The sequence below is a fragment of the Corvus hawaiiensis genome, chromosome 3 (genome assembly GCF_020740725.1).
Source record: "Corvus hawaiiensis isolate bCorHaw1 chromosome 3, bCorHaw1.pri.cur, whole genome shotgun sequence".
Taxonomy (NCBI): domain Eukaryota; kingdom Metazoa; phylum Chordata; class Aves; order Passeriformes; family Corvidae; genus Corvus; species Corvus hawaiiensis.
The window spans coordinates 103,081,520-103,105,364 of record NC_063215.1 but is presented as its reverse complement, the minus strand read 5'-3'; the positions used below and the strand labels follow the sequence as shown (position 1 = coordinate 103,105,364).

At 38.9% G+C, this 23,845-nt stretch overlaps 1 protein-coding gene across 1 annotated transcript in view; it reads left to right on the top strand.

The window, feature by feature from the left end:
* MSH2 (mutS homolog 2) overlaps nucleotides 1-23,845 on the top strand; it is a 45,616-nt gene that overhangs the window by 9,235 nt on the left and 12,536 nt on the right. Inside the window, exons 7-10 of the mRNA XM_048298629.1 lie at nucleotides 14,944-15,143; nucleotides 20,141-20,250; nucleotides 22,276-22,399; nucleotides 23,412-23,562. Of these exons, the coding sequence (XP_048154586.1) occupies nucleotides 14,944-15,143; nucleotides 20,141-20,250; nucleotides 22,276-22,399; nucleotides 23,412-23,562 (585 nt within the window). The remainder of the gene's footprint in view (nucleotides 1-14,943; nucleotides 15,144-20,140; nucleotides 20,251-22,275; nucleotides 22,400-23,411; nucleotides 23,563-23,845) is intronic.

Below are 23,845 nucleotides of genomic sequence, written 5' to 3'. Positions count from 1 at the left end.
CTGTTTTAAGGATTGCAAACCCCAGTTTAGAACATAAGGTGGCTTGAGAAGGAAATACCTGGACTGTTCTTCCTTTATGTCTCCTTTGTCGTCAAGGGGAGCTACTGATTTTTTCTTAGCTTTAAGTGTGCCGTGTTAAGGACCCCGTGTAACACCAACCAGTGCAAATCTCCTCAAACTCACAGAACTGCCCAAGCTGGACTGATTGTTCAGTGGCTGTTTTGAAGGAAGCCTCTTGTTTTGCTTGTACAGGAGATATTGGACTTAACTGTTGTCCCAGTAGCGTAAAATCCGTGTCTGAAAGTTTTACTTTTTCCCTCCCCCCCCCCCCCGAAAGTTAGACTGTTGTAACCCTCTACTAAGACCTGCAGGTGGTGCAAGTCATCTTTTGGAGATAAAGGAATCCACCTCTTTCAGTAGTTCGTAATCTGCAGTGTGTTGTTAACCTATGTGGATAAATGGAACACAGAGTTCCATCAGCAGTCCATATTAACTCTTGATACAGGAACAACACAAAGTACATGGTGCACATCTTCAGATAAAATGACATTTACTGACTGGAGCAGCTCCTGATGAGAACTGAGAAAACAGAGTCTCCTGATAGCTGCCTGTCTTTTAAGACTCGGGGTTCTGCTAGTGTCCATCTGGTTTTCCTTGATTAAAAAAATAATTATCAGTCATAAGTATACACAGTACAGCCCTGCTTCTCCTATGTGGTGTTTTCAGAAGGCGAGTACATGAGGTTCTTGCTCCTTGTCTCATAGTCAGCATGTTTGAAATTAAAATGTAGTCACAGAGCCAGCCTGTGCAAATACAAATATTAATTGCATAACCAAATTGACTGCAATACAGCAGGCAGCTTCAGTATGTCATGTTTATTCTTCAGGTACTGGAAAGTCTGAGAAATGTGGCACAGTGTAAAGTAGTGCTTGTTCTGTTATGTCTTGAGAAGAGAGTTCATACTGAATATATTTAATTTTTTTTCTATTTTTGGGATAAACCCTATCTGACATTTATACACAGCATAAATAAGAGATTCCAGCTCACGTTTTTAGTCCTTTCTGTATACTGTGGTTGAACCTTTTATATGCCTGTGTCCATGGTGGGAGAGATGCAGGGGTCTCAGAGGAGTTAAAGGCTGTACTCAAACATCACTTGCTCTGATCCAAGCCTATTTTGAGCTTTCCTCCTGTGTTTGTAAATATCATGCTGCATGGGGGCCACATAGTAGAAACAAGTCCTGTCTCTGGCAGAGTCAGGAAGAAATAGATTCGGGAAGCTTGAGGTGCATAAATGGCTAGCAGGGTAAAATTTCTAAGTTTGTAGAACATTTTAATGCATCAGTCTTGACTGATAATTAAAGTAGCAGTTTGTTTAAAAATGAAAAAAAACCCCAACCCTGACTTGTTGCCTTGAGATAAGAAGGAACATAATCAAAGGCCCTGGCTCTCTTGGAGCACCTGCTGGGGTGAGGCATGAGGATGGTCAAAACTCTGGAATGTGTGCTCAGAGAGGTGGAGGGATGGATCTCTGTTCTTGCTCAGTGTTCTACTGAACTCAGCCTTGTTTTGAGCAAGGGCTGTAACCAGAGGCCTGGAGTTCCAACGTGAATTGTTCTGCAGTGAGTTTTCACTACTTTTCACTCCTAGGTGTTCTTTCCTAACCTGCAGCTGTCCCTGCAAAGCATTGCAGATAAGCTTTGTTGCTTTTGCCATTCTGGTTAGTGGCTCTGGAAGGACCCTCAGTGCTTTTCTGGGTACAGGTCAGGACCTCTCCAGAGCCACAGACTGATTCCAGGCAGCTGAATTAGTAGTATGTGGTGGCCTGTGTCCTCAGTAGGGGAGGGGAAGATGTGACCAGCTTGGATATTTGTCTAAATGACCTCTTTAAAATGCATTTTAGGCACTGGGAGTGCTCCTAATGCCTCTAGAGAAGCTTCTGAAATACAGATTGAATCTGAACAGATTTGAAGACAGAAATGTGATTTCTTATTGTCATGGAGATCATGATGCAATAAATATTTCCCATGAAAGAAGTTGTCATTCCAGTGACATGAAAATGGTGTTGGCTTCCAGTAAGCCTCTAGAAATGTTAGAAAAATGTCACCTTTGTCATTCCAAAAGTTACCATCACTGAGTTCCCTAGAGAAGTGTTTGGAGCTTGAAACTCTCGATGTTGCTTCTTTAACCCTCTCCCCTCCATTCACCTATGTTTACTGTTTCCAAAACTACTAATTTATCTCTATTTTCATTTGGGTTTGCTTGTAAAACTGAGGTTGACATTGAGTGCTGTCTAGAGACATTAAACAAGAACTCTCCTAGACAAGCACACACCACACAGGCAATGTCTCTAGGAAGGAATTCCCATCAAAATCCCAGGCACTCAAAACCTATTAAAAGGCTGAGATTGTTGGGTTGTAAAAGACTTATTTTTAGTTTTCTTGTCTGAGGAGCTGAAAAAAAGGCTCCTCTCATGACACGTTCAGGTGTGGGAAAGACAATGTTGGCGTTTGTATTCTGCATGTTATCCAGATAATTTCGTCTTCTGGATCAGGGATCAGCAGTCAGCGTTGCAAATCTGTAAATTATAGGTGGCATTGAGTGGTGCAGCAGTGGAGCAGGTAGTCACAGTATCTCCTAGTTGATACTTCCAGCTCGCCCACTTCTTCCTGACAAGTCCTCACTTGGTGCAAAATAAATAGAAGGATTAAGCTTTTAGTCATTTCTTTTGTGTCTGAATTTTGAGGCTCAACAGAAATGAAAATTAAACTAAAATTTGATTGAAATGTCAGGTTGGTTTCCAGACTTGTAAGACATGATGAGACTACTATTTATTTAGGGAAATGTGAATCTGTAGCTGCCATGCTGTTCTTTGGCTCTCATCCTGCCAAAATGAGGTGGATGGCACTTACTGCCGTAGTTAAATTTTGCTTAGAATATGTGTTTTAAGTATTCAAGACTGTATGAAAACTTACTATGCACAGGTGCAAAGCTCTCAGGCTTGTAACAGTGTTCTTGGTAGTCACTATTTTGAACATTGGATACAGGAATATGGTGTATTCTCTGTGAAATTACAGCGGCCACATTATTGTTTCTGCTCTGTTTAATTTACGTCCAAAACCATTAGAAAGGTGCCATGTTAGGACATTGCAATGGAAGCTCTTGGCAAGAAAATTTCATCTTGACTTGTAATTTAATTTCATTTGTCATGTATGAGGATTGTAATAGTCTTTAATGTTTTGTTGACTTACAGTTTTGAGTTTCTTCTGTACAGAATGAATGCAAATGAAGAAATATTTGTTTTTCTACAGCTAAGAAATAGAACTTGTTCAGTATGCTCTTAGTTTGCACAAGATTAAAGAAATGCACAGGTTAGCAAATATAAAAGGGTATTAATGTTGGTGTAGTAATGTAATAAATGTAACCTCTTAATTTTAATAATGTATGGAAACTTGTAAGGAATAAAGCACCAAAAAAATAACAATGGAAATACCTTTCCTCAGTTGACTCTAGTCTTTGAAGACCATGCAGTAATACAGTTTTATCACTGGATCCCAAAATGCCATATTTAATTAAAAAGCAAGACTGGCAGAAAACCTCTGTGGTGTAAGGCATTAGGCTGGGAAACAGCCTCTCCTGCTTTTCATCTTGGGTTTCTCTGGAAGGTTTTGGGTGGAGCAGTTTCACTGTGTGGGGTTTACGAATGTGCCCATGACTGTGTAGTATTTGGTGAGTTCTTGCTCCATTGTCTTCACTGTTCTTTGCTACCATGTAAGAAATGGAGGTTTTTTAGGAATTCTTAAAAGATGGGCATTTGTTGTTTTGTCTCAAAGCCTAAATACTGTGTTCTTCTTGTCTTTATTCAAATTAGGATCTTTTTGCCTTCATGTCCTTGACACTTGGCTCACACTGTCTGTTCTGTATGTAGGGTTTCTTTGGTCTTCAGGATTTAGTGTGAATTGTTTTCATTTGTTTTTGACTCTTATGCACCATGCAGCAGCCTGTGGCTCTGAGTTGTTTCATAGATGGCTTGTACTGTCTGTAACCAATTTAAATCAAAAGGTGCAGTCAGGTTTCTCTGGCTGTGGACTGGCACCTGTGCCATTGTTATTGGCACTGGCACTGGTGTTCCTGTAGCTGACTCGTTCGTCTCTTGATGGGGAGTTTATCATGCTTAAATAATCAAGGGTGTCATGCTGGATAGCAAATAATCCAGAAAAACTCAGCAGTTGCCAAAAGGGGCAGTCCATACCTCCTACTTCCTTTTTTTTTTTGGTCTCATAGCTAAAGATCAATTTGATTTGGCTTGTTCACCTGATGAAAACTGGTCCTTGAAAAAGTGAGGAAAGTTGTCATCAAAAATTAACCCTTTTGCTCCTCTGCAGCTGGTCCATGAGCTGCTATCATCATAAACATTGTAAGTGCAGGTCAACAAATACCAGAAGCCAGGAGCTGGTCAGATTTAATAATCTGACTTGAGTTTGCTTTCTGTTGGTATTTTTTGACTGTTTTAGAGATTATGCCAATAAATTTCTGTTGTGAGTTAGATCACCAGACTTGCTACAGGAGGATAGACTGGGTGTCTGCCTGTCCTTGGATTGGAATAGTGAATCTGTGAAATGGAGCGATGCACTACCTTGCTCAATAAGCCTGCTGCTTTCCTGACAAATGTGCTGTAAAGATGCTGTTTGACTATTTTTAGCTCCTACAGAAAAGACTATGAAAATTTTATGAAAAAAACTGTATGCATGGAAATAAACATTGGGAAGACAAAAAATCTTTTGACAAAGATTTTTGGGAGATACCTCTTGTTTTATGAGCTGTCCTTATATCACTTCTGTCTGTACAGTTCCTTGAGGGTAAGAGACTGCTTTTAGTCCAGCTAGATTGCGATGGGGTTTGAGATGGGAAAGGATTTGCTGTGTTGAATATTCAAAATTCAACTTTGCTGGTAGATACTCCGGTTTTTTTTCTTCTACAAACATGCATGTTTAAAATTTGGGAACACTGTTTATCATTCTGTGAAGTAGTGTGTTACTATAAGGTGAAAATTTTCCCTTTTTATCCCAGTTCCTCTTCTGTGGAACTGTTTAATTCATTAAGGGTAATAATTTTGTTATTCCTTAACTGAGAAGGAGGAGGAGAGGGGGAATCAAATCTAAATAGTGCTGTTACATAAAACTAGTTTGAATGGCAGTTCTTGGTAATAATTAAAAAGTACTTTGTTCTTTTTTGGGAAATGCAGCTTTTGGGAAAAGTAAGTAATGGTTTATTTTCCTTGTCTGTCACTTGGATAGTGACTGTTACTGTATGTAAAACACGCAGGCTGAGGAATGGGAAATAAAAGACACTTGGTTCTGCTTTTAACTGTGACTGGGGTGATTGTGTGGGTGTTGGTTGGATGAACAGGTATATGAAAGTTTCTTTAGAATCTAGACAGGATCAATACTTTTTGTTTTAAATAATATTTTCAGGACCTGAGTCTTGTAGAGCCAGGGCTGGTCTGCCATGGGAATGAACCCTCAGCAGGAGGTGGTGAGAGGGAGATGTCTCTGTGTCCCTGCTGCAGGGCATAGGTGGCCTTCAGTCTTATCTGGAGAGAAACAGCAGGAGCCCTGGCAAGCTCTGGTCACCTCCTGCCTGCAGAAATGCTCCTGCAGATCCCCCTCTGTACTCCTGTGAAACACAGCTCTCAGCCTGCAGCTCCTGGCCGTGGGAAGGGCGGTGGCGCCATCAGGAGCGCTGCCAGCCTTGCCTTGTGAATGAAGGAAAGATTATTCTTTTGCTTCTCTTTTTGTTGTAGGGAGTTTGTGTGCCTGCCTCAGAGTCCTGCACTGCCTCGCTAGTTCTGCCTAGAAGAGGCCAAGCAGAGCTCTGCTGGTGTGGTGCTGCTTTATTTGCATGTTCTTCTGCATGATGCCAGGCACTCCCTTCCCTCAGGGTCTAAAAATACTGCTGTTGCAGCAGTCTGCTTCAGCAGCAAGGTCTTAATTGCATCAAGTGGTACTTTGCTGACAAGAATAAGACCAAAGATTTTATTTTTCTGCTGAAGAATTATTTTCTTCTTTACTTCGCTTGATCTACTGAGGTTGTAAAGTTCATAAACACTTGTGCAAAGGTAATGAATTATTGGTAACATCAGACTTTAATAAGTACCTTTGGAGGAAAAAGCCCCAATGTTATTTTGGAATTAACTGCTTTTCCTGATAATCCTGGGGTTTTTTTTTATTCTGATCTCATTAGCTTGCCTCATAGTCAATACATACAGCTTTCAAATCTTTGCTTGATTTTTACAAAAATTAGTTACTTTGTGCCTGGTACCCCGATAGAATCCCAGGGCTTTAATTTGCTCTCTAGCCTTTGACATAATACTCAAATGGTGTATTCAGGAATTCACCTGACTGCAGGGTGGTAAAGGGTCTGTTGCTCTCCTGATACATGTTAATTCCATGTTATAGGAATGTAGCTGATATAGAGGACTGTGAGCTCGGATTATTTGGAAGAATGCATTTATTTGAATTATAAAATTTATCTTTATGGACTGTCCTGAAGTTAGAAATAGCCATTATTGTTGTCATGGTAGGATGGTTTAGGGACTAATTGGGTAAACTAGAAAAGGCATGAGGCTGATATTTGGATGTGGCTTTCTCTTACATTGCTTAATCTTCCAGGTTTAGCAGCAGGGAGCCTGGTCTGTCTGGCTGCTTAGTAGCACACTCTGTGTACCCAGAGCTCTGAAAAGTGTGTGCAGTTTGATTTCTGAGGCTCTCCTAGGGTCTAAAGCTGCTCTTCAGACCTTGGACTCTCTATCACAAGGGATTGTACTTCAATAGGGCTGTGAAAAATAGTCAGGATATTCATGGTCTCTTCAAGTTACATTTAAGATTAAAAGACAACAGTAGTGGATTCCAAAGAGCTGCACAGTTATAATGGAGTGAAATCCAAATGCTAAATACATGCTGAGGACTTCAGATACGTGTCTGGAGATCCCCTGGTTTAGTTCATTTAAAACTTGAGGGAGAGGGTATGGCAGGTAGAGGAGCAGTGGGCAGCAGCAATATCTCACACTTCTCATGGTAGCACTGCTGCTCTCTGCCAGTGTGGAAGTGTTGGTAGGACTGGGGCTTGAGGGCATAATTTCCTAGCCAGTTTAGGCCACCATCAGGATACAACTGGGCTTGTCCACAGCTGGCAGGGCCACCCTAAGGTGAGGCCGTTCAGGGGAGCCAGAGGTGCAAAGCAAACACAGCCACAGCAAATAAAGATGTGTGTTTAAGGAGGGGGCTGCAGCTGGGAGCATCACCCTCAGTGTCAAGCTGAGGCACCTACAGCTGCCTTTCCCAGACTGCCAGGTTTTGTTGCTCCATGCTTCATGGCCTGTCTGTGTAAAGAGCAGGACTGCTTTCCAGCTGTACCACTGAGCCAGGTCATGCTTGGTCTTTCTGACTTCTTTGTTTTGGCAGAGGGGAAGTTTTGAAACTCTGTTGGGGTTTAGAACTGTGAATGATTGCAAAATCTTGTAAGAAGCTAGGGAATCATCAGAGTCCAAGGAATGCTGTAATCTTACTGGGATGACGGCATTGTCATTGTAAGAACACAGACATTACAGGTGAGCTGTGAAATGCATCACCCTGGGGCTCTTTGTTCCTGGTTTGCTGTTTCTCTTAATGTACTGTATTATACAATATCTTTTCATTTGTTAAAAGCCTGTAATTTCACATCCCTCATGTAAAACAGTAATGCACTTTAAATTCTGAATTCAGGAGGAATATACACTGTTGTACTTCTGCGCTGTTGTCTTCAAAGTTTTCTTTTGTAAGCAACTGTATCTTTTAGTGTAGCTTTTTGGGGGTGTTTAGTTTGTGACAGTAGATTTCAGGGAGGGAAGCTGTGAAGTAATTTGATAATACAGAAACATTCATAGCATGTTAACTGAGGAAACAAAACCAACTTTGTGCTCACATGCCAGGAGGAAACAATGGCAAGATTGCACTGTTTGGGCAAGAGCAGGTGGGAAGGAGAACTTCAGTCATTTGGTGTGGAGGGGAATCCATGTGAAGGTGCAGGCTGCTCTCTTTTTGGCAGACAGGAGGAGGAAGTTTTGACTACCAAGAGGCTTGGGCACAAGCTTCTCACCCCGGCCTCTTGCAATTGCCTGGGTTGTCTGCTTCTGAACTACCGGCCCTTGTGTGTGCATACAAATTTGGGAGAGCTGGAGGAGAGCTTGCTCAGGTGAACAACTTGTGATACTCAGACACAAGAATTTGGACCCTAATGATATTGTATGGCCAGATTGGTACAATTTCATTAAAACAACAGAAAGATTTCGACCCCTTGCTTGGGATGTTCCGTGTCATATGTAAGGAGTGCTGGAGAGGTGTGTGTACAACCCATCCAGAAAGCAACATTCTGAGTTCTTGGTGAGTCAAAAACCTGGATTCAAATCTTGTGTCTTCAAAGTACTGCAAGGACTGGTGCCTATGGTGAGCCCCTTCCAAGGCTGTTCCTGTGGTTTGGGTAAATGTTGCTATCAGTTGGAGACTCGCTGCCAGAAACCAGAGCACCTTCTGGCTGTGCAAAGGCTCCAGTGTGAGCTGAGTGGGGATTGAGATCAGTGATCCTAAGGCTATGATTCATGACTAAAGTAAAGGCTTTTGATGGTATTAGTCTTTTTAAAGCTGCTGGTTCTTTATTCCTCAGGGTTTGCGTTACATTTATTTCAAATTGTTTGCAAAGACCACTCCAGTTTCGTAAAAAAAAAAGTCTTTTGTGCATAACTAAGCACTTACAAAAGCATGTGTGGGTTGCCTAGTTATTTTGCATTATTGCTTTGTGCTTGTCTGAGAAATTTTGGATGTTATTTTTATAAATGCATGCAACACCTCTGCTTGTCTGAGGCAAAATGACCTGTGATTGTCAGTTTGATTTTTGTGCTGCTGTGTACTGAATTACTAAAGTAATTCTCAGTATCAGGTTTACATTTCTGATTTAGGCTCCCATGTGCCAATCTTAGGTGTCTGCCATAATACTTCAAAGGCTGTAAAACATACTGAAGTTCTCTGGCATGGAAAGAGCTTTGCAAATTTAAGGTGGTATCTACTGCTTACCTGGGACAGTGAACTGGATTATGACTGATTTTTGGGAGAGAGATGATTGTCTAGGGAAAGACTGAGTCACCAGGAGAAGTTTATAAAGGGAGCTTAGGACTTGCTTATTTCTGGCTGGAAAAAAAATGCAACTTGCTGTAGTCAGGGCTTCCTCCAAGGTGTTAAAATAGTGTGTGCTTTGTATGAAAAAGAAAACCCGATTAGAACAGGTAAGGTGGTGGGTATCATTTTACATGTCTAGGTTAAGTATGTCCAGGGAGGACTTGCTTTGGCTACGTTGGATTAAGAAGAGATCTGAGTTTGAAAAAAACCTGAGAGAAAACAACATAATGGTATGTGAAGTGTTTTTCCACCTTCCTTTGTAAAAACAAAATATGAAATTAAACTGATACAACTGTGCATATTCTGAAACTTGTGGTGAGATGAAAGTCTCAGTATATTTTAAAGCAGTCCTTAATATGCTGCTTTTGTAAGGTGGTGTTTCTTGGTTAAAATTCTGCATAATCAAGTAGAACAGTTGGACAGGAAAGTTGATCTTAATCTGCAGTCAGAGAAACCCTTTAGCCAGCAGAGAATACAAATGTTTCTCTTCAGAAGACTCAGCTGTTAGGTAGTCAGGGGAGTTAAAAACTTTAAAGTCTTCTTAAAAGTAAGTCGGGTTCTCCTGTAAGAGAGTGCATTCTTAATTTATTTCAGTGTTAACACTTTTTTTCCTTGTGTTATGTGGAAATTTTAGCTAATACATTTTTTTTCTGAAAACATCTGAGTAATGGGGATTTTAAGTCACTACCCTGTAGTAATAGCTAAATATATATTACTCATTATTAAGTATATATTGCTGATTATATATGGATCCCAGTTACATGAAATGATAAAAAACCCCTCGGAGTCCTTTTTCTGAGCAGAGGTGCTTGAGGGAAGTGTTTTCTTTCCTGCATGCACAGAGAGGGGCAGAGCTGTTCAGGGTTTTGTAGGATGTTGGTGGGGATTAAAACTTCAGGTGCTTTATAATTCATCTTATTGTACACTGGTTTGTTAGATTTTTTTTTTTTTTTTAATGCTGACCAATCCTGCTTAGACACTATAAATACTCTGTTCCTTTTAACTCTGGTCTTTTATTTGAGTCTGTTAGTGTAGTTATTGTTTTTACACACAGAATTCTTTCTTCATAAAATCTATATACAAATCGGGCATGGTTAATGTTTTCCTATTAACTTAAACTTTGATATTTAGCTGTGTAAAAACCGAGAAATATAATCAAACCCTCCTGACAATGTCCATGTTGAGGCATCTTAAAATGGTGATGAAAAATGCTGCACAGGTGTAGCAAGGGAGGAAGCAATCTCTTCTGATGTCAAATGTGATGCAAACCTCAGTGGAATGGAAGCAGTCTGTTGAGACTTGGGAAAGTGTGTGACATATATTAGATTGAAAACAGATTTTTGTTGTCTTTTTCTGTGTGTGTGGTACTTTGGCCTCTTGTCTGTAGTTGGTTCAAGAGATGCCTCTTATTAACAGTAAAACTGGGGAAAAGATGGAATGTTTTGAGTTGGATTCTGGAATATCCAGCAGAAACTTGGAGATAAGAGGTTTTTTCCTCTCCCTGTCTCCCAGAGCACACTAAGCCTAATGATACTTGTTAGTGCACAGAATTCAAAGCTGGTAAACAGCCCTGGTTTTGTATAGCAGGAATAAAAGGTGGCTACAATTTCCAAGTTCAAGAAAAGCACCTGTGATGATTTTCAGTTACATCAGCTGAAGTCTTGTTCGCCGTTTTTGCAGTTTTAATTGCAAATTTAAATAACTGTCTTGAAACAAAGATTTCCTTTATGTTCCAGTGTGGTTTCACAACTTATAATTGTTTCTGTTATCTTGACTGTGCTGCCTTAGATCTTTGGTGGAAAGTTTCGCCCTATTTTCCTTTCCTTTTGGCTGTGTGGCAGAAATGAGTTATCTAGTGTTGTCAGCTGTTGTTTGATTACACTTTCTTGGATTTTTAAAATCTGTTTATTTTTGTATTTTCTTTTTTTCTCCCCCTTCAGCTGAACTTTATATTAAAAACAACCTGTCATTTGATTTCAGTATTACTTGTGAGCATTATTCATGGCTTATGGTTGCATTACCTTAACATAGCCCTTTCTATTCAGCCACCTTGTATGTATTCTTACCAACAGGAAATTGTTATGCAGACTGTGGCATGAGCACAAACCTGTCAGATGTATCTTTGTGGTTGGCAAATGTAGGGGGGAAGATAGAACAGTACCAGTAAGGTCATTAAATGTTAGTCTAATTACCATGGTTTTTGGCAGAGGAAAATTGTTCGTGCTGATCTGAGAACTCTTTGAACTTGTCATTGTGGACAAAAGAGGAGGGGAAAAAAGTAAATTAGAGCTTTCAAAATGCCTTTGACAGGTCTTTATCCAGGAGGCTGTTGAACAAGCTGAGGGAGCCGTGGGATGAAAGTGAAGGGTTTGTTTGTGCAAAAGGCACAAGCGAAAAAAAAATCTAGATCCTGGTAAAGATAAGCTCAAGACTTATACAGAAGCTGTGCTTGAGATGTTCTTGAATGACTGTTACAGCAGCTGTGCAAAATTCAGTAAGTTTTCAGAAGTGATTCTGTGTATATATCCATATGCCAGGATTACTGATTTTCTAAGGACCTCTTGGAAGAGAAGCTAAGTTCTCTGACTTTAAGCATAAGCCATGAGAGGGCAAGATAGGTTCTGATGTTGGTGGTGAACTTGAATTTTGCCTATTCTTGCGTGTGTGAAATTGGTCATCAAAATAAGAAAAAAAGTAGTTTTTATACTTGAAATTTTCAAGTTGAAGTCATGGAGTAGTCAGTAGTTTAAGCAGGTTGGACAAACCCAGCAAACTCAGGTTTCCTGCTGCAGGCAGGAATAGTATTTTTCTGGATTAAAACTTACTTTGATAATGCATAAACATTCCAAATATGTCTCATGTTCTTCCTGGTCCTTTTTTTAAGTGAATAAAGTTTGTTTTAAACAAGAAATTAATGCAGTTTTGCAGATAATAAAACTTGAAGGTCCTTGCAACTGGTTCCTCTCTATGGGTTGGTGGTGTAGTGGTAGTTTGATAATTGAGAAACAATAAATATGTTTACAAATCTTGCATAATACCTGGGAAGTGAGAGGACCTAACATCAGGAGAGTACAACCTCTTGTGTGTTTGTCATGATTATAACTGCTAAAGACCAAGGAAGGTAACAGTAGGAACACATGGGTATGCTAAATGGAGAAGTTTGCTGTAAATCCTGTTTTGTTTTTGCCAAAGGAATTGTTTGCAGGTTAGAGGACTAAAAATGACCAAGCTCCTTGGTTCCTTTGGGGAGGTTCATGTCGACAAGTTGGTTCCTTCTCTAATCCCTTGGGGAAGGAAGACATCTGGTTAGGGGGCTTGTATTTAGGCTGTTTAAGCAGTTGTATCAGGTGTCCTTAGTTTGGTTCAGTTTTTGTTGCCTTTTTTTTGCTTAGTATTTAAACAGTGTCTGGTCTTTAAAAGCTGTGTTTGGTCACCGGTTGCTGCTGGTGCTTCTGAGAGACCAGTTTGTGATGTGAGGCCTAAAGTGAGGTCTGCTTGGTAAATTGAAGGGATTTGTAATAAAGATGGCAATGTATCTGCTGTGACAACATCATGTAATTCTTGTTATTCCTCCAAACCATTTGACAGAAGTCTGAAAGCTAGAAATCATGCTCAGAAACACCAACAGGGATCAGAACGGAAAATTGTTTGGCTTTTATGATGTTTCTCATGCAAGTCTTGTTCTGTGTTCTTGCAGTAGGTATCTTCGGTATATTCTTGTCTATTTCTGACAAGCTCTGTGTGCATGCTGAAACTTTAATGTACCTTTTGGAGGTAACGCACCCTTATATGTCAGTAATGTCAATGTCTAAATTTATGTATTAAGGCTGTAGTTGAATGGATAAACATAGAGGTAGTGGTAGGATTTTTCTCTCATCTTTTTTGTTGATTTTTTTTTTTTTTTTTTTTTTGGTATAATACAGAAGATTCACTGGAGTGTGGGGGTAGAATACTTTTTGAAACAGAAAGAATTTTTTATATGCAGAAATGTACCACTGCCTGTCCAGGGGTCCCTACCTCTTGTGTTGCTTTAGCCAAAGCCTTTGTTTCCTGACTGTCTTTGCTAATGACCTGAGGCAGTGGACTGTGTTAACCCCTGTGTACTGTTGCCAGTGTCTGGCACTCTGCAGAGCAATGCAGTGTGTAATGTAGAGATTGCTGCTGTCAGAATGACAAAAAAAATTGTCATTTCCAATGAAGTTTGCAAATGCAGATGTTACTGTAATTGAAACAAATGCATTTTTCTGCCAGTAAGCAAGCCAGCAGGGATAATGTGGTGAAGGCTGTCCTTTCTTTGCCTGCATGTCTCTAGATAAAATTAACTTCCCTGCTGAAGCAAAGATATTGATAGATATTATTAACCAGAAATCAGCACAGTATGTAAAATATGGAGGTCTCTGAAGGAGGCAGAGCTCTTCCTTGGTATTCTGAAAGTGTGATCAAAGAACACTGACCTCCCCGGCATTCCAAAATTAACAATATCTGACTTCTTTTTTTAACTGCAAATGCAAACTGTGTAGAGATGGCAATATTAACTGATGCAAAACCCCCAAGAAATGTATGAAAATTTGCTTGCGTTCTAGTGGAGAAATACCATTTAATGCTCCGTCACTTCTTATTGAGATTTATGCTTGCTTTCAGCACTTAAAGAATATTTATTTCACTAGTTAAAAACCCCCATACCTACAATTAAAAAAAATACAGGAAAAAAACCCCAACAAAATACCAAACCAAAATGTCACGGAGCAACAGCAAGGGAAGGCGAGCTGGCAGTCAGTGGTGACAAGGCTGGCAACCATCTCATTGATAAGAACGCAGTCCCCCAGTGAGGCAAACAGTACTTTGGAAGTAGCTGGCATGGATTTACAAAGGGAAAATTATGCTTGTCTAACCCAATAACCTTCTGCAACAAATGGATTAGGTGGTTGGATAAGGGAAGAGCAGGGAATATTGCTTATTGTGACTTGAGCTGTCACTGTCTCCTGTTACATCTCAAAGTATGGACTAGATCAGTAAGTACAGTGTGGTGGACTGAAAACTCACTGAGCTGCCAGGCTCAGGAGCATGAAGTTGCCCTGGAGGTCAGTCACCAGGGCTGTGTTCCAAGGGTTGACACTGGAGCCATCCTTGGGCATGCCCAAAATGTGACTGGACACCATCCTGGGCAGCTGGCTTTAGCTGTGACCCTGCTTTGAGCAAAGGTTGGAGTAGTCAGTGCACAGAGGTGCCTTCAACCATGAGGATTCTCATCCTGTGGTCCAGGGTTGCACAGCTGCACAGTGTCAGTGTTGGCCTTGGCCACAGGGAGCTAAACTCTGACAACAGTGGGGACTTTTTTCCTGCTTAATACCTCTTCTTCCATAGACTACTGGAAGACTTTCTTTATAGTGAAGGGAAAGAATTAATCTCAGAGTTGATTCTGAGAGTCAGCTTTACCTACAGGATAGATGTTGGTGTTTGCACTTGAAACAATTGCTGTCCAATGCTGTTGATTAAAAACCCCAACTTCAAAACTACCGAAGCATGACAGGCTAAATATCCTTGCTTTCTCAGCTCATGTGTTGTCTTATTTTCATTTGGTTTTTTTTTTACCAGGAAAGTTGACCAGTGGATAAGGCCATAGGTATAAGAAAGTATAGATAGAAACTGTGAGATAAGTGTTTTCATTCTCACTGGTGACATTAAAGAGTTATAGATCATGCCATGCTAATCACTGTTATGAATTTCTTATGTAGGTTGAATTTGGTTGAAGCTTTTGTGATGGATCCAGAACTACGTCAGTGCCTTCAAGAAGATCTGTTACGTCGCTTTCCAGACCTCAACCGGCTGGCAAAGAAATTTCAGAGACAAGCAGCAAACTTACAAGACTGCTACCGAATGTACCAGGCTATCAATCAACTGCCTAATGTTGTGCAAGCACTAGAAAAACATGAAGGTAATGCTACCCCCATCTATTTTCAATGTTTTTTAGTATACTGATGATGCAAAAAAGTAGAGCGTAGATTTCCAAGGATTACTTTTTTCCTGTGTGCTTTTGTTGCAGGAATAAAGCTTAAATACATTTGAATTTGAAATGTGCTGAAATTCTGAAATGCCTGTCAGCTACTTTAAAATACACATAGCCAAATCTTTGCAGGAAAATATGTTCTAATTAGTGTGTAGCTGGGATGCTTGAGCTGTTAGGTGATAGTGTGGTAATCTTTGACACGGACTTGTCTCTAAGAATTCCTGACCAATTGCGTTTGTATTATGATCTGACAAACAAGATACCATTCATACAATAGCATTGTCATCCACTTCCAATTGTAATTAAGCACAAAACCCCCCCAATTTAAATGTTATTGGTATAACTTCAGTGGCTTGTTTTTAAAATCACAATGCTCCTGTATTTGATACAGGTGACATGCCAGGGTTTCTTCCAATCTTCATTAGTAGGAAGCACAATGCTGTGACAAGCAAGTCCAGAAAATACAAAAGCTGATCATTTTTCCCTTTTCTGTGTGTTACCAAGAAAATGCAGAATAGGATCAGCATAACAAGGGAGTGATTCAATTTAGCAACAGCAGTTCTAACCTACCAGAAAACTCATTTTTGTAGAAGCCCATTAATTTGTTAGAAATTCACTTTGCATAAGGCAAGCATCAAAGCCTTAAAAACAAATGTTGTTTGAAATGGTATGGTTACAAAAATTTCTTTCCTCTATTTGAGTAGAAGATACAGCTACCCAGTGTCTTACACTTTTCTGTACTACAGTTTTATGACTTCAAGTAATGAAACTTATCTTCTACAATATTAATCTTAAATCAATTTTTGATTGCTGGCTGCAGCCAAAGAGTAGTTAAGATCTGAAACTGAAGGAACTGACAGATATAACTCTTTTGTTTTTGTTCTTAAAGAGCTGTGCCACTCTTTAGCTGCCTCAGTCGTGTCCATTTGGCTTTTCCAAGAAGACTCTGCTTGTTTTAGCCTTGACATGGAGCTCTTGGGTTCCCATCTTACACTGAGGTGTTTGTTCAGAATGCTGGCTTCCTGTCTTTACTTCTTTTTATATTAGCTGCCGTTTGGATCAACAGAGTTCCTCTGTCATAACATTGGGGTAGGAAAACAATTCCATTTTTAGAGTTTTGAGGAGCAAGCTGTGTAAGGCAAGCTGCTAAGCTCACCATATGGAAAAGTTAATAGACTGCAAAAGGTTCTTCCTGTTCTACACATGAATCAGTTGGACTTAGCAGGGCAATCAGCAGCAGTATATTAAAGATAGTTTAAAATAGGTGGCATGTTATTTTTATTTTTCTTTGTACTTGTACCACCTGTTCAAAGTACATGAATGGTCTGGTAATTTTCAATGTACATGAGTGATTCAGACTGAATCTGATAATTTTTCTGTTTCTGACTGTACAGAATGTTTTAACTCATCAAGGGATGGAAAGTCAAAAAGATTTTTGACAATTCTGAGTATGTGCCAGTTTCAGAACTCCCTTACCTATGAATGGCTATGGGGATATAGAACAACCATGAAGTCATCAGCTGTGACTGTCTTTCCCTCAGTATGAAGCATTGTTTTGTTGAAATCCTTGCTTTTATGGATGATGAAACCTGAGGAGGGGGGTGATGAGTGAAGACAACCTCTTTCTGGTTTAGACATAAGAAGTCTGCATAGGATGGGGAAGGACTCTGAGTCATCAAATCATTTTGCTCTAGCTGGCAAGAGGGAGCTCATTACTCAAGGAGTTCATTACTCAAATTGCTGGGGCATGAAATTTGAGTACTTAAAAGATTCCTGTCTTCAAGAAGCTGCTGGAGCATCTTCCTTCCCATCTCAAACAAACACTCTTTAAATATGCAGGATACAGGAATTGTATGCTGGGGTTGGAATACCCCTCACTGCTTTTGGAAATGCTTCTTACTGCTTGTTTCAGTGCTGTGCTTTCCCAGACTGTTGCACTGATGTGTTACAGCCGTGTTGTGATCAAACTTGGCTCTTTCCCATCCTTTGTCATATCCAACTGATTATTCCCTTACTCATAGTGGAAACTCATTTATCTGTCAATGTGTCATCTTACTCAGTGTTAAATTTTACTTGATTTCTATTAGCCCAGTTTTCAAGGTCGCTTAGTGTTGATCTATTTCTGATTTATCTTATTCCAGTATAATCTACTGATACCTTCCATATTGTGTATTTTAGTGACTTACTTTTGTAAGCAGCCTTGTTTTGTGTGTTAATATGAATTCAGACATCTTAAAAAGATAAATGCTTCTGTGAGCCCTGGGGGAACAGATGTCCTTTCAGCTCGTTCATCTTTTGCAAGTGGGTGATGTCCTGTTTATCTGCACTCTGGTCATTGCATAAATCACAGATCTTGCACCTTGGCATCTCCTGTGACACCATGCTGAATGCTTTAGAATAGCTCAAATTAGGTCTGCAGAGTCCTCTTTGTCTTAGGCATTCAGTATTTCAGACAGATGGAGCACTATATGGATATTATCTGCCTCTGGTAAAACTGTACTATATTTCATCCCAATTTCCATTGTTCTTTTCCTTTTATCCCACTTTCCATTGCACTATCAAAGTGACTAGTGCACTTAGTCATTGGGATATGTCTGTTTTGCCTGGATAGAGTAGTGTCAGTTTGCTGCCAAACTGTGTGTTCCAGGTCTGCAGATTAGTGTTTTATTTTAATTTCCAGGCAACATTTTAAAACCATATTAATAGTCTTTAACACATGTAATAAATGCTTGTCTGTGCTTGAGTAAGTAAATTATGGTTTAAATGAAAAACTGCACCTGGGCACAGGTAGGCTTTGTGATCAGTATGCACCTCTGCTTTTGATGGTACATAGGTCTGTTAGTCTTTCTCTCAGTGGTTAGTTTCCATGCTAATAATGTTGAGAGGTGCAAAAGAGGATTTTTTTTTTTTTACTGTGCATCTTTCCTATGAGTTTATGAATACATGTGCAAGACATGTTGGAGTTTAATTTAGAATTTTTCAGTGGTGTTTCTTGCTCATATTCTCTTAATGCCAGGTGTTTTAAGAAAAGCATATGCATGTAACTTTTTGTAAATCCTCATTATTCGCTGACTCCACTATTGTACTTCCTTCAAGTGAGGGTTACTGAGTTTGAAGCTGGATTAAAAGTGTAAATAAATTTTGCAGTGTATCAGTTTGACCTGTATGTTAATACATGAGTATTTTATTTACTTAATCAATGTATTGTAACTTTTGAATGTGACATCTTCCTATGGTGTCTGAGATGCACCCTTCAAGCTTAAATAATGAAATGGCATCATGAAACTTCCCTACTTACTCCTTTCAAGAAAAGAAATTATAATTGCTACTTAAAGTCCAAGCACAGTCGTTTTTCATTGATTCAAGAATACTGAAGATCATTTCATTGTGGGTGCCATGTATTCTGTCAGCTGGAGCACTGGGAACTGCTAAGTCCACTCTGAAGAATGGACATGAAACTTTTTCTGCTCTTCAGTCTCTTCCTTGTTCGTTGACTCCTTTTATTTTCTAGGTTGGTTTAGATGTGTCTTCTTACAGGAGGGAAGGAACCAAGATATTGTGAGAGCAAGCAAGAAATTTGAAACAGAAAAAAATCTTTATTTCATATCTCATAGTTTTGAAGATTTTTAGTCAGCAGAAAACTCCATTCTTACAAGTTCAGTAATCTCTCAACAGTATGTGATTTTTTTTTTCCTCTATTAATAGATATTAGTCAGTTTAGAGCTTTAACTTTTCAAGGTTGAGGGAGTGGGGAAGCAAAAAGGCATGGTAGAAAAAGGAATCAAACAAAACCTTTTCTTTCTACTTCAGCTGAGAGAGGAGATTCACTTGGGTAATCGTGTCCTCACTGTGTGACTTCTATAAATTTCTGTGGCAATTTTTCTTAGGAAAGGCTAGGACTTTTTTCTAAGTCTGGTAAGAAATTGAGAGACTCTGGAATTAGCCAGAGCTTAATTCTGTATTTCTCTCTTGATGTGCAAAGCCGTGCCTGTAAACATTAGAGGCAGGCCACACAATTCTGTACATAATTCAGTGACTGTAAGTTCATAGTACTAGATTCATTTTGAGGCATTTTTTCTAAATCATATAGTCAGTAATGCTAATCTTTCTATGATTGAATCCTAACTTGAAGTGGCTGCAAAGATGTAAACGTGCATTTACTGACAGAACGTTTCCACAGCTGGCTGCTGGATGTAGGTGCTTATTTGTAGCTTATGGCTACCTGAAGAAAAGACTTCTTTCACAAATTTGGCAATATCTGTGCATGTTAGGTTAACTGTGAACTGCCTGTGGTGTTCAATGCTTTTGGTGTTTCATGGACTTCCAGCCAATATGTGTTCCATGCAGTTTGACTTGTTCTATGCAGTGCTACAGAGTATCTCTGTGAATTTTGATGACTTCCTATCTAGTGGAAAGCAGTGACTGTAAAGATTTGGTTATAATATGTGGTCTTTTTTTGTGGAAAACCAAACCAGGTAACATACACTTCAGTTTCTGTGTCCATACTGTAATTACCAAATATTCCCAGTATTTGGTAACTTTTATTAAAAAAAATTAAAAACTGTGAGTGTGGATGATAAGACCTATGCTTTTTGCTAAAGGGATGTCAGCTTTTTATGTGCAAGAATTGGTGATATTCAGACAGCAGGTTTGCTTTCATACTGCTGTTTGTAGCCTTACTCATAATAGAAGGGCATTAATACCCCCAGGTATGAACAAAGATGACAGAGTAGGTACAAGCTTAATCAAAATATAGATGGGATAATTCCAATTTTAGAAAAAGGTACATGTGTTTCAGTGAAATAATCATAGAGCCGACCTTTGTAAAAATTAACCAGCTAAGCAGTTGTGTATCTTGGATAAGTGAATTCCAGTAAATTTGTGGGGGTTTGTGAATGATAATTTTTCCTGTTTGTTCATAATAGGAGCTCACCAGATGTTGTTGTTAGCGGTATTTATAACACCTCTTATTGATATCTGCTCTGACTTCTCAAAGTTTCTGGAGATGATAGAGACAACATTGGACATGGAGAAGGTATGGAATGTTGTGTGGGTAGAGTTTACTTAGCAATTAAAGTTTCTTATTGAACCTTGCAATCTGCTCTATGCTCACTAAATTTAATTGATCATCTATATTAAGTAGCTAGTGATAATTTAGCTGTGGAATATATGAAGACAGTTATTGGTATATCAGGTGAATATTCAGGATACTCCACAGGATATTCACCTACTATCTGAAATTATCTAGCCAGTGAAAAAATGCTTTGGGTGCATGGATGCTGTGGACCTGAAACTATTTTTAAAAAAACTCATCATTTTTTAAAATTGAGTATTAAAGTGGAGAAGTAATTTTGTCATTTCTCTGCTTCTTTGTATTTTTAAAGTTACAGTGATAAGTCTCAAATCTAGAACGTAGCCCAGGGTATGTTTATTACTTGGGGAGTCTTTTAGGATTTTCTTTTTTTTTGATTGACCAAGGATTAGGATTATCCTAAGTGTATGTCTCAGCTGACTGTAGAAATAAGAGAACTACCTAAACATGTGCCAGACATGGTAGTAAGGGCAGTTTGTTGAACTTGTGAAAAATGCAGTGGCTTTAAAATTTTGAACATGCATACTTTTCTCCAAAGGCAGGAGCACTGCATTTTCTCTCTTTGTATTGTGTTGTGCATCCATCAACTGCATTTTACTGTTTATGGAAAGACTGGTTGATTGACATGTTGCTGTAATTTGTGATGTATGGTAATGAAGAAATTTATAGCTTTATACCAGTTACAGACCATCTGTTGATGCAGTTTGTGTGCCCTGGGACTCTGTTTTCTTTAAAGCTAACAGCTGTTTAAGCCTTCACCCTTCATAGTCCAGCTCTTCAAATTTCATTTCAGGTTCTACTTTAAAAATGTTTTGTTGTCCTTCTAAACGGAATAACAAGTCAGTTATTTTTAATCAAATCCCATAGAATCTGGCATGTTGGATTTGGTTTTTCCCCCTCTTCAAGGTACTGGAAAATGTCTATAGATAAGCCAACACTGGTTTTGCCAGAAGAATAAACCTTGTCCCTCTGAATATTAGAATTTGAACTTTGACTTGAAATTCCTCTTGGATTTTGAGGGAGTTCAAATAAAATACGCAGTTCTATTCTGAGTGCAATTGAAGGATAGGTTGTCATAGCAACTAAATTATGTCAATAATCCATTCTAATATAAAAAGAAACATCTAAGTTCAAAAAGTGTGGGATGTGGTTATTCATTTACCTAGCTGTAATAAAAGTTGAGAAACTGTCACTTCCATTCCTATTTATCACAGAATCATAAGGTGCCTTTGAAAAACCATCTACTCCAACCTCCTCCTCAAGTCAGGGCAACTTCAAAGTTTGGTGGTGCTTTTGGTACATAGCCACCTGGCAGTGGAAGCACGGGGAAGAGAGAGAGAAAAAAGATGAAATGCAGCATGCTTCATCCTTGCCTCTGAAAATGTTAAGCTTAGAAGGAACCGTGTCTGCTTTTCAACTCAAGAGCTGGGTTGAAATTGGTAGGATTTTTGGTGATACTTGCAGGTTCCTTCCTAAACCTCTAGAGTCTCTTTTGGGGCAGATATTATTGTTTCAGAAACTTCAAGTTCCAAAGGCTTCTTGTTTTGAAACACCCCATCCTTTTACACTCTGTCTTGATTAGCTGCCTAAATCCAGGGTAGCAGACAGATTATGTACATAACAATGTCATTCCCTCTGACTTCCCTTTTTGCCCTGCCTACTGCTCAGTTATTTGTTTGCAAATAAATGTGCAGACAACTCCATTTCAGCAGAAAGGAGTCTGTTAAATTGGTATATTTTGCTTGCATAAAGTCTATTATTTGAGAAAACAAGTATTTGAGATGTATTTGTTTTGCAGTTGAACCAGACACCAACTATCACAAACAACATTGCATGACAATAATATATATATTAAAAAATTGAGTAAATTATTAAGTAAATTCATTTCACTGTGTATGATCAGGGGGATGCTTCTTTATTTTTTATTGCCTAGATTCATATGAATTTTTTCTTGTTATTTTTCTCTAGGTGGAGAATCACGAATTTCTTGTCAAGGCTTCTTTTGATCCTAATTTAACAGAATTAAGAGAGAAGATGAATGAACTGGAAGAAAAAATGCAGTCCTTGTTAAAGACTGCAGCCAAAGAACTAGGTAGGGTTTGGAAGTGCCTTTGATTCTTGTCTCTTTTGTAAAATGTATTGCAATCAGGTGATGAAAACTGGTGTAAAGGAGTTAAAGGGTTAAAGGATGTTTGCATGATTATATTATTGAGTTGGGGTGACTTTGGTTGTCGAGTGCAAGCTGTTGAAAACAGAGTGCTTTTTGGTTTATAACATGGCCTTTTTTTTTTTTTTTTTTTAATGGCATTCCAAAATATTTCAGAAATTATCATGTATGTTGCAGAATCAATTTTGTAGAACTGTAACTCATCAAACTCTTGGCTAAGTCTAGTTCTTTTTTAGATTTTTTGAGGACCTGCATTGAGACTTTTCTTTTTCCCCTAGGTGTCCATTCAGTTTTCTTTTGATGTTCCTTGCAAAGTGTAATGTGTAAGCAAATGAGACATTTAAAGAATTGGTTATTCTATACAAAAAATTCCGTGGGCAGCTGATGAACTGGGCACTGAAAGAGCAACTTTAAGAAAAAGAAAAAGCCACCAACTTTTAATGCAAATATGGCAAGGAAAATTGGCAACACTGTACTTATTTTGGGTTACACCTTTAAGAGCTTGCATATGTTTTTAGTGTAAAGATGATACCTGGATGAAAAGAAGGAAAGCCAAGATTGTGCAGGGATGGAATGAGAAATCTTGTAACAGAACCATGTGTTAGTAGAAGGATCATGATAGTACAGGTGCTATGCTTACAGCAGCAGTACAGAGTGTCCTTGAAATTTTCCTGGAGAATTCACAGCAGTACAATAATTGCTGATTTGAATATGCAGCTTGAGAGCATTTTAAAGTAGGAGCAGGGAAGGAATCCATATATTTGTGTTTAGTCTGGGTATTTCTCATACCTGTACAGAACCAAAGCAAGTCTATTGAATTAGGTCATGTAAGAGAGGCTAAATCATGGGAACTGAGGGTTAGTGAGCAAGAATAGCACAAGGCTGCAGGATTGGTGGTAATACAGCTGGTTTCTTTTTCTTTCTTTTCATCTGAAAGGTCTGGAAGCTGGCAAAAGTATCAAACTGGAGACAAATTCACAGTTTGGACATCACTTTAGAGTAACTTGCAAGGAGGAGAAAGCTCTCCGTAACAATTCGAAATACGGAATCATTGATACACAGAAGAATGGTGTGAAATTTACTAACAGGTATGAGATTATATTGGTAGTTTTTAAAGCCTGTTCTGAAAGGAAAAGAATTGTTCCTTTATAATTGTGGTGATAAACTGGATTCCCTACATCTTGAATGGCAAATTTTCACCTTTTTAATTGGCTCACAGATTGAAATATTGAGCAGGACTGGCATGAGGGAAGAACAGTAATAAGAGTTTATCTTAAAAGCTGCATTCCCCGTTTACATTGCCAACTGTTATCTATTTTTGGTCCTTTGACTTGGGCTAATTTCTCTGTTTTAGCTGCAGCAAGTATCATA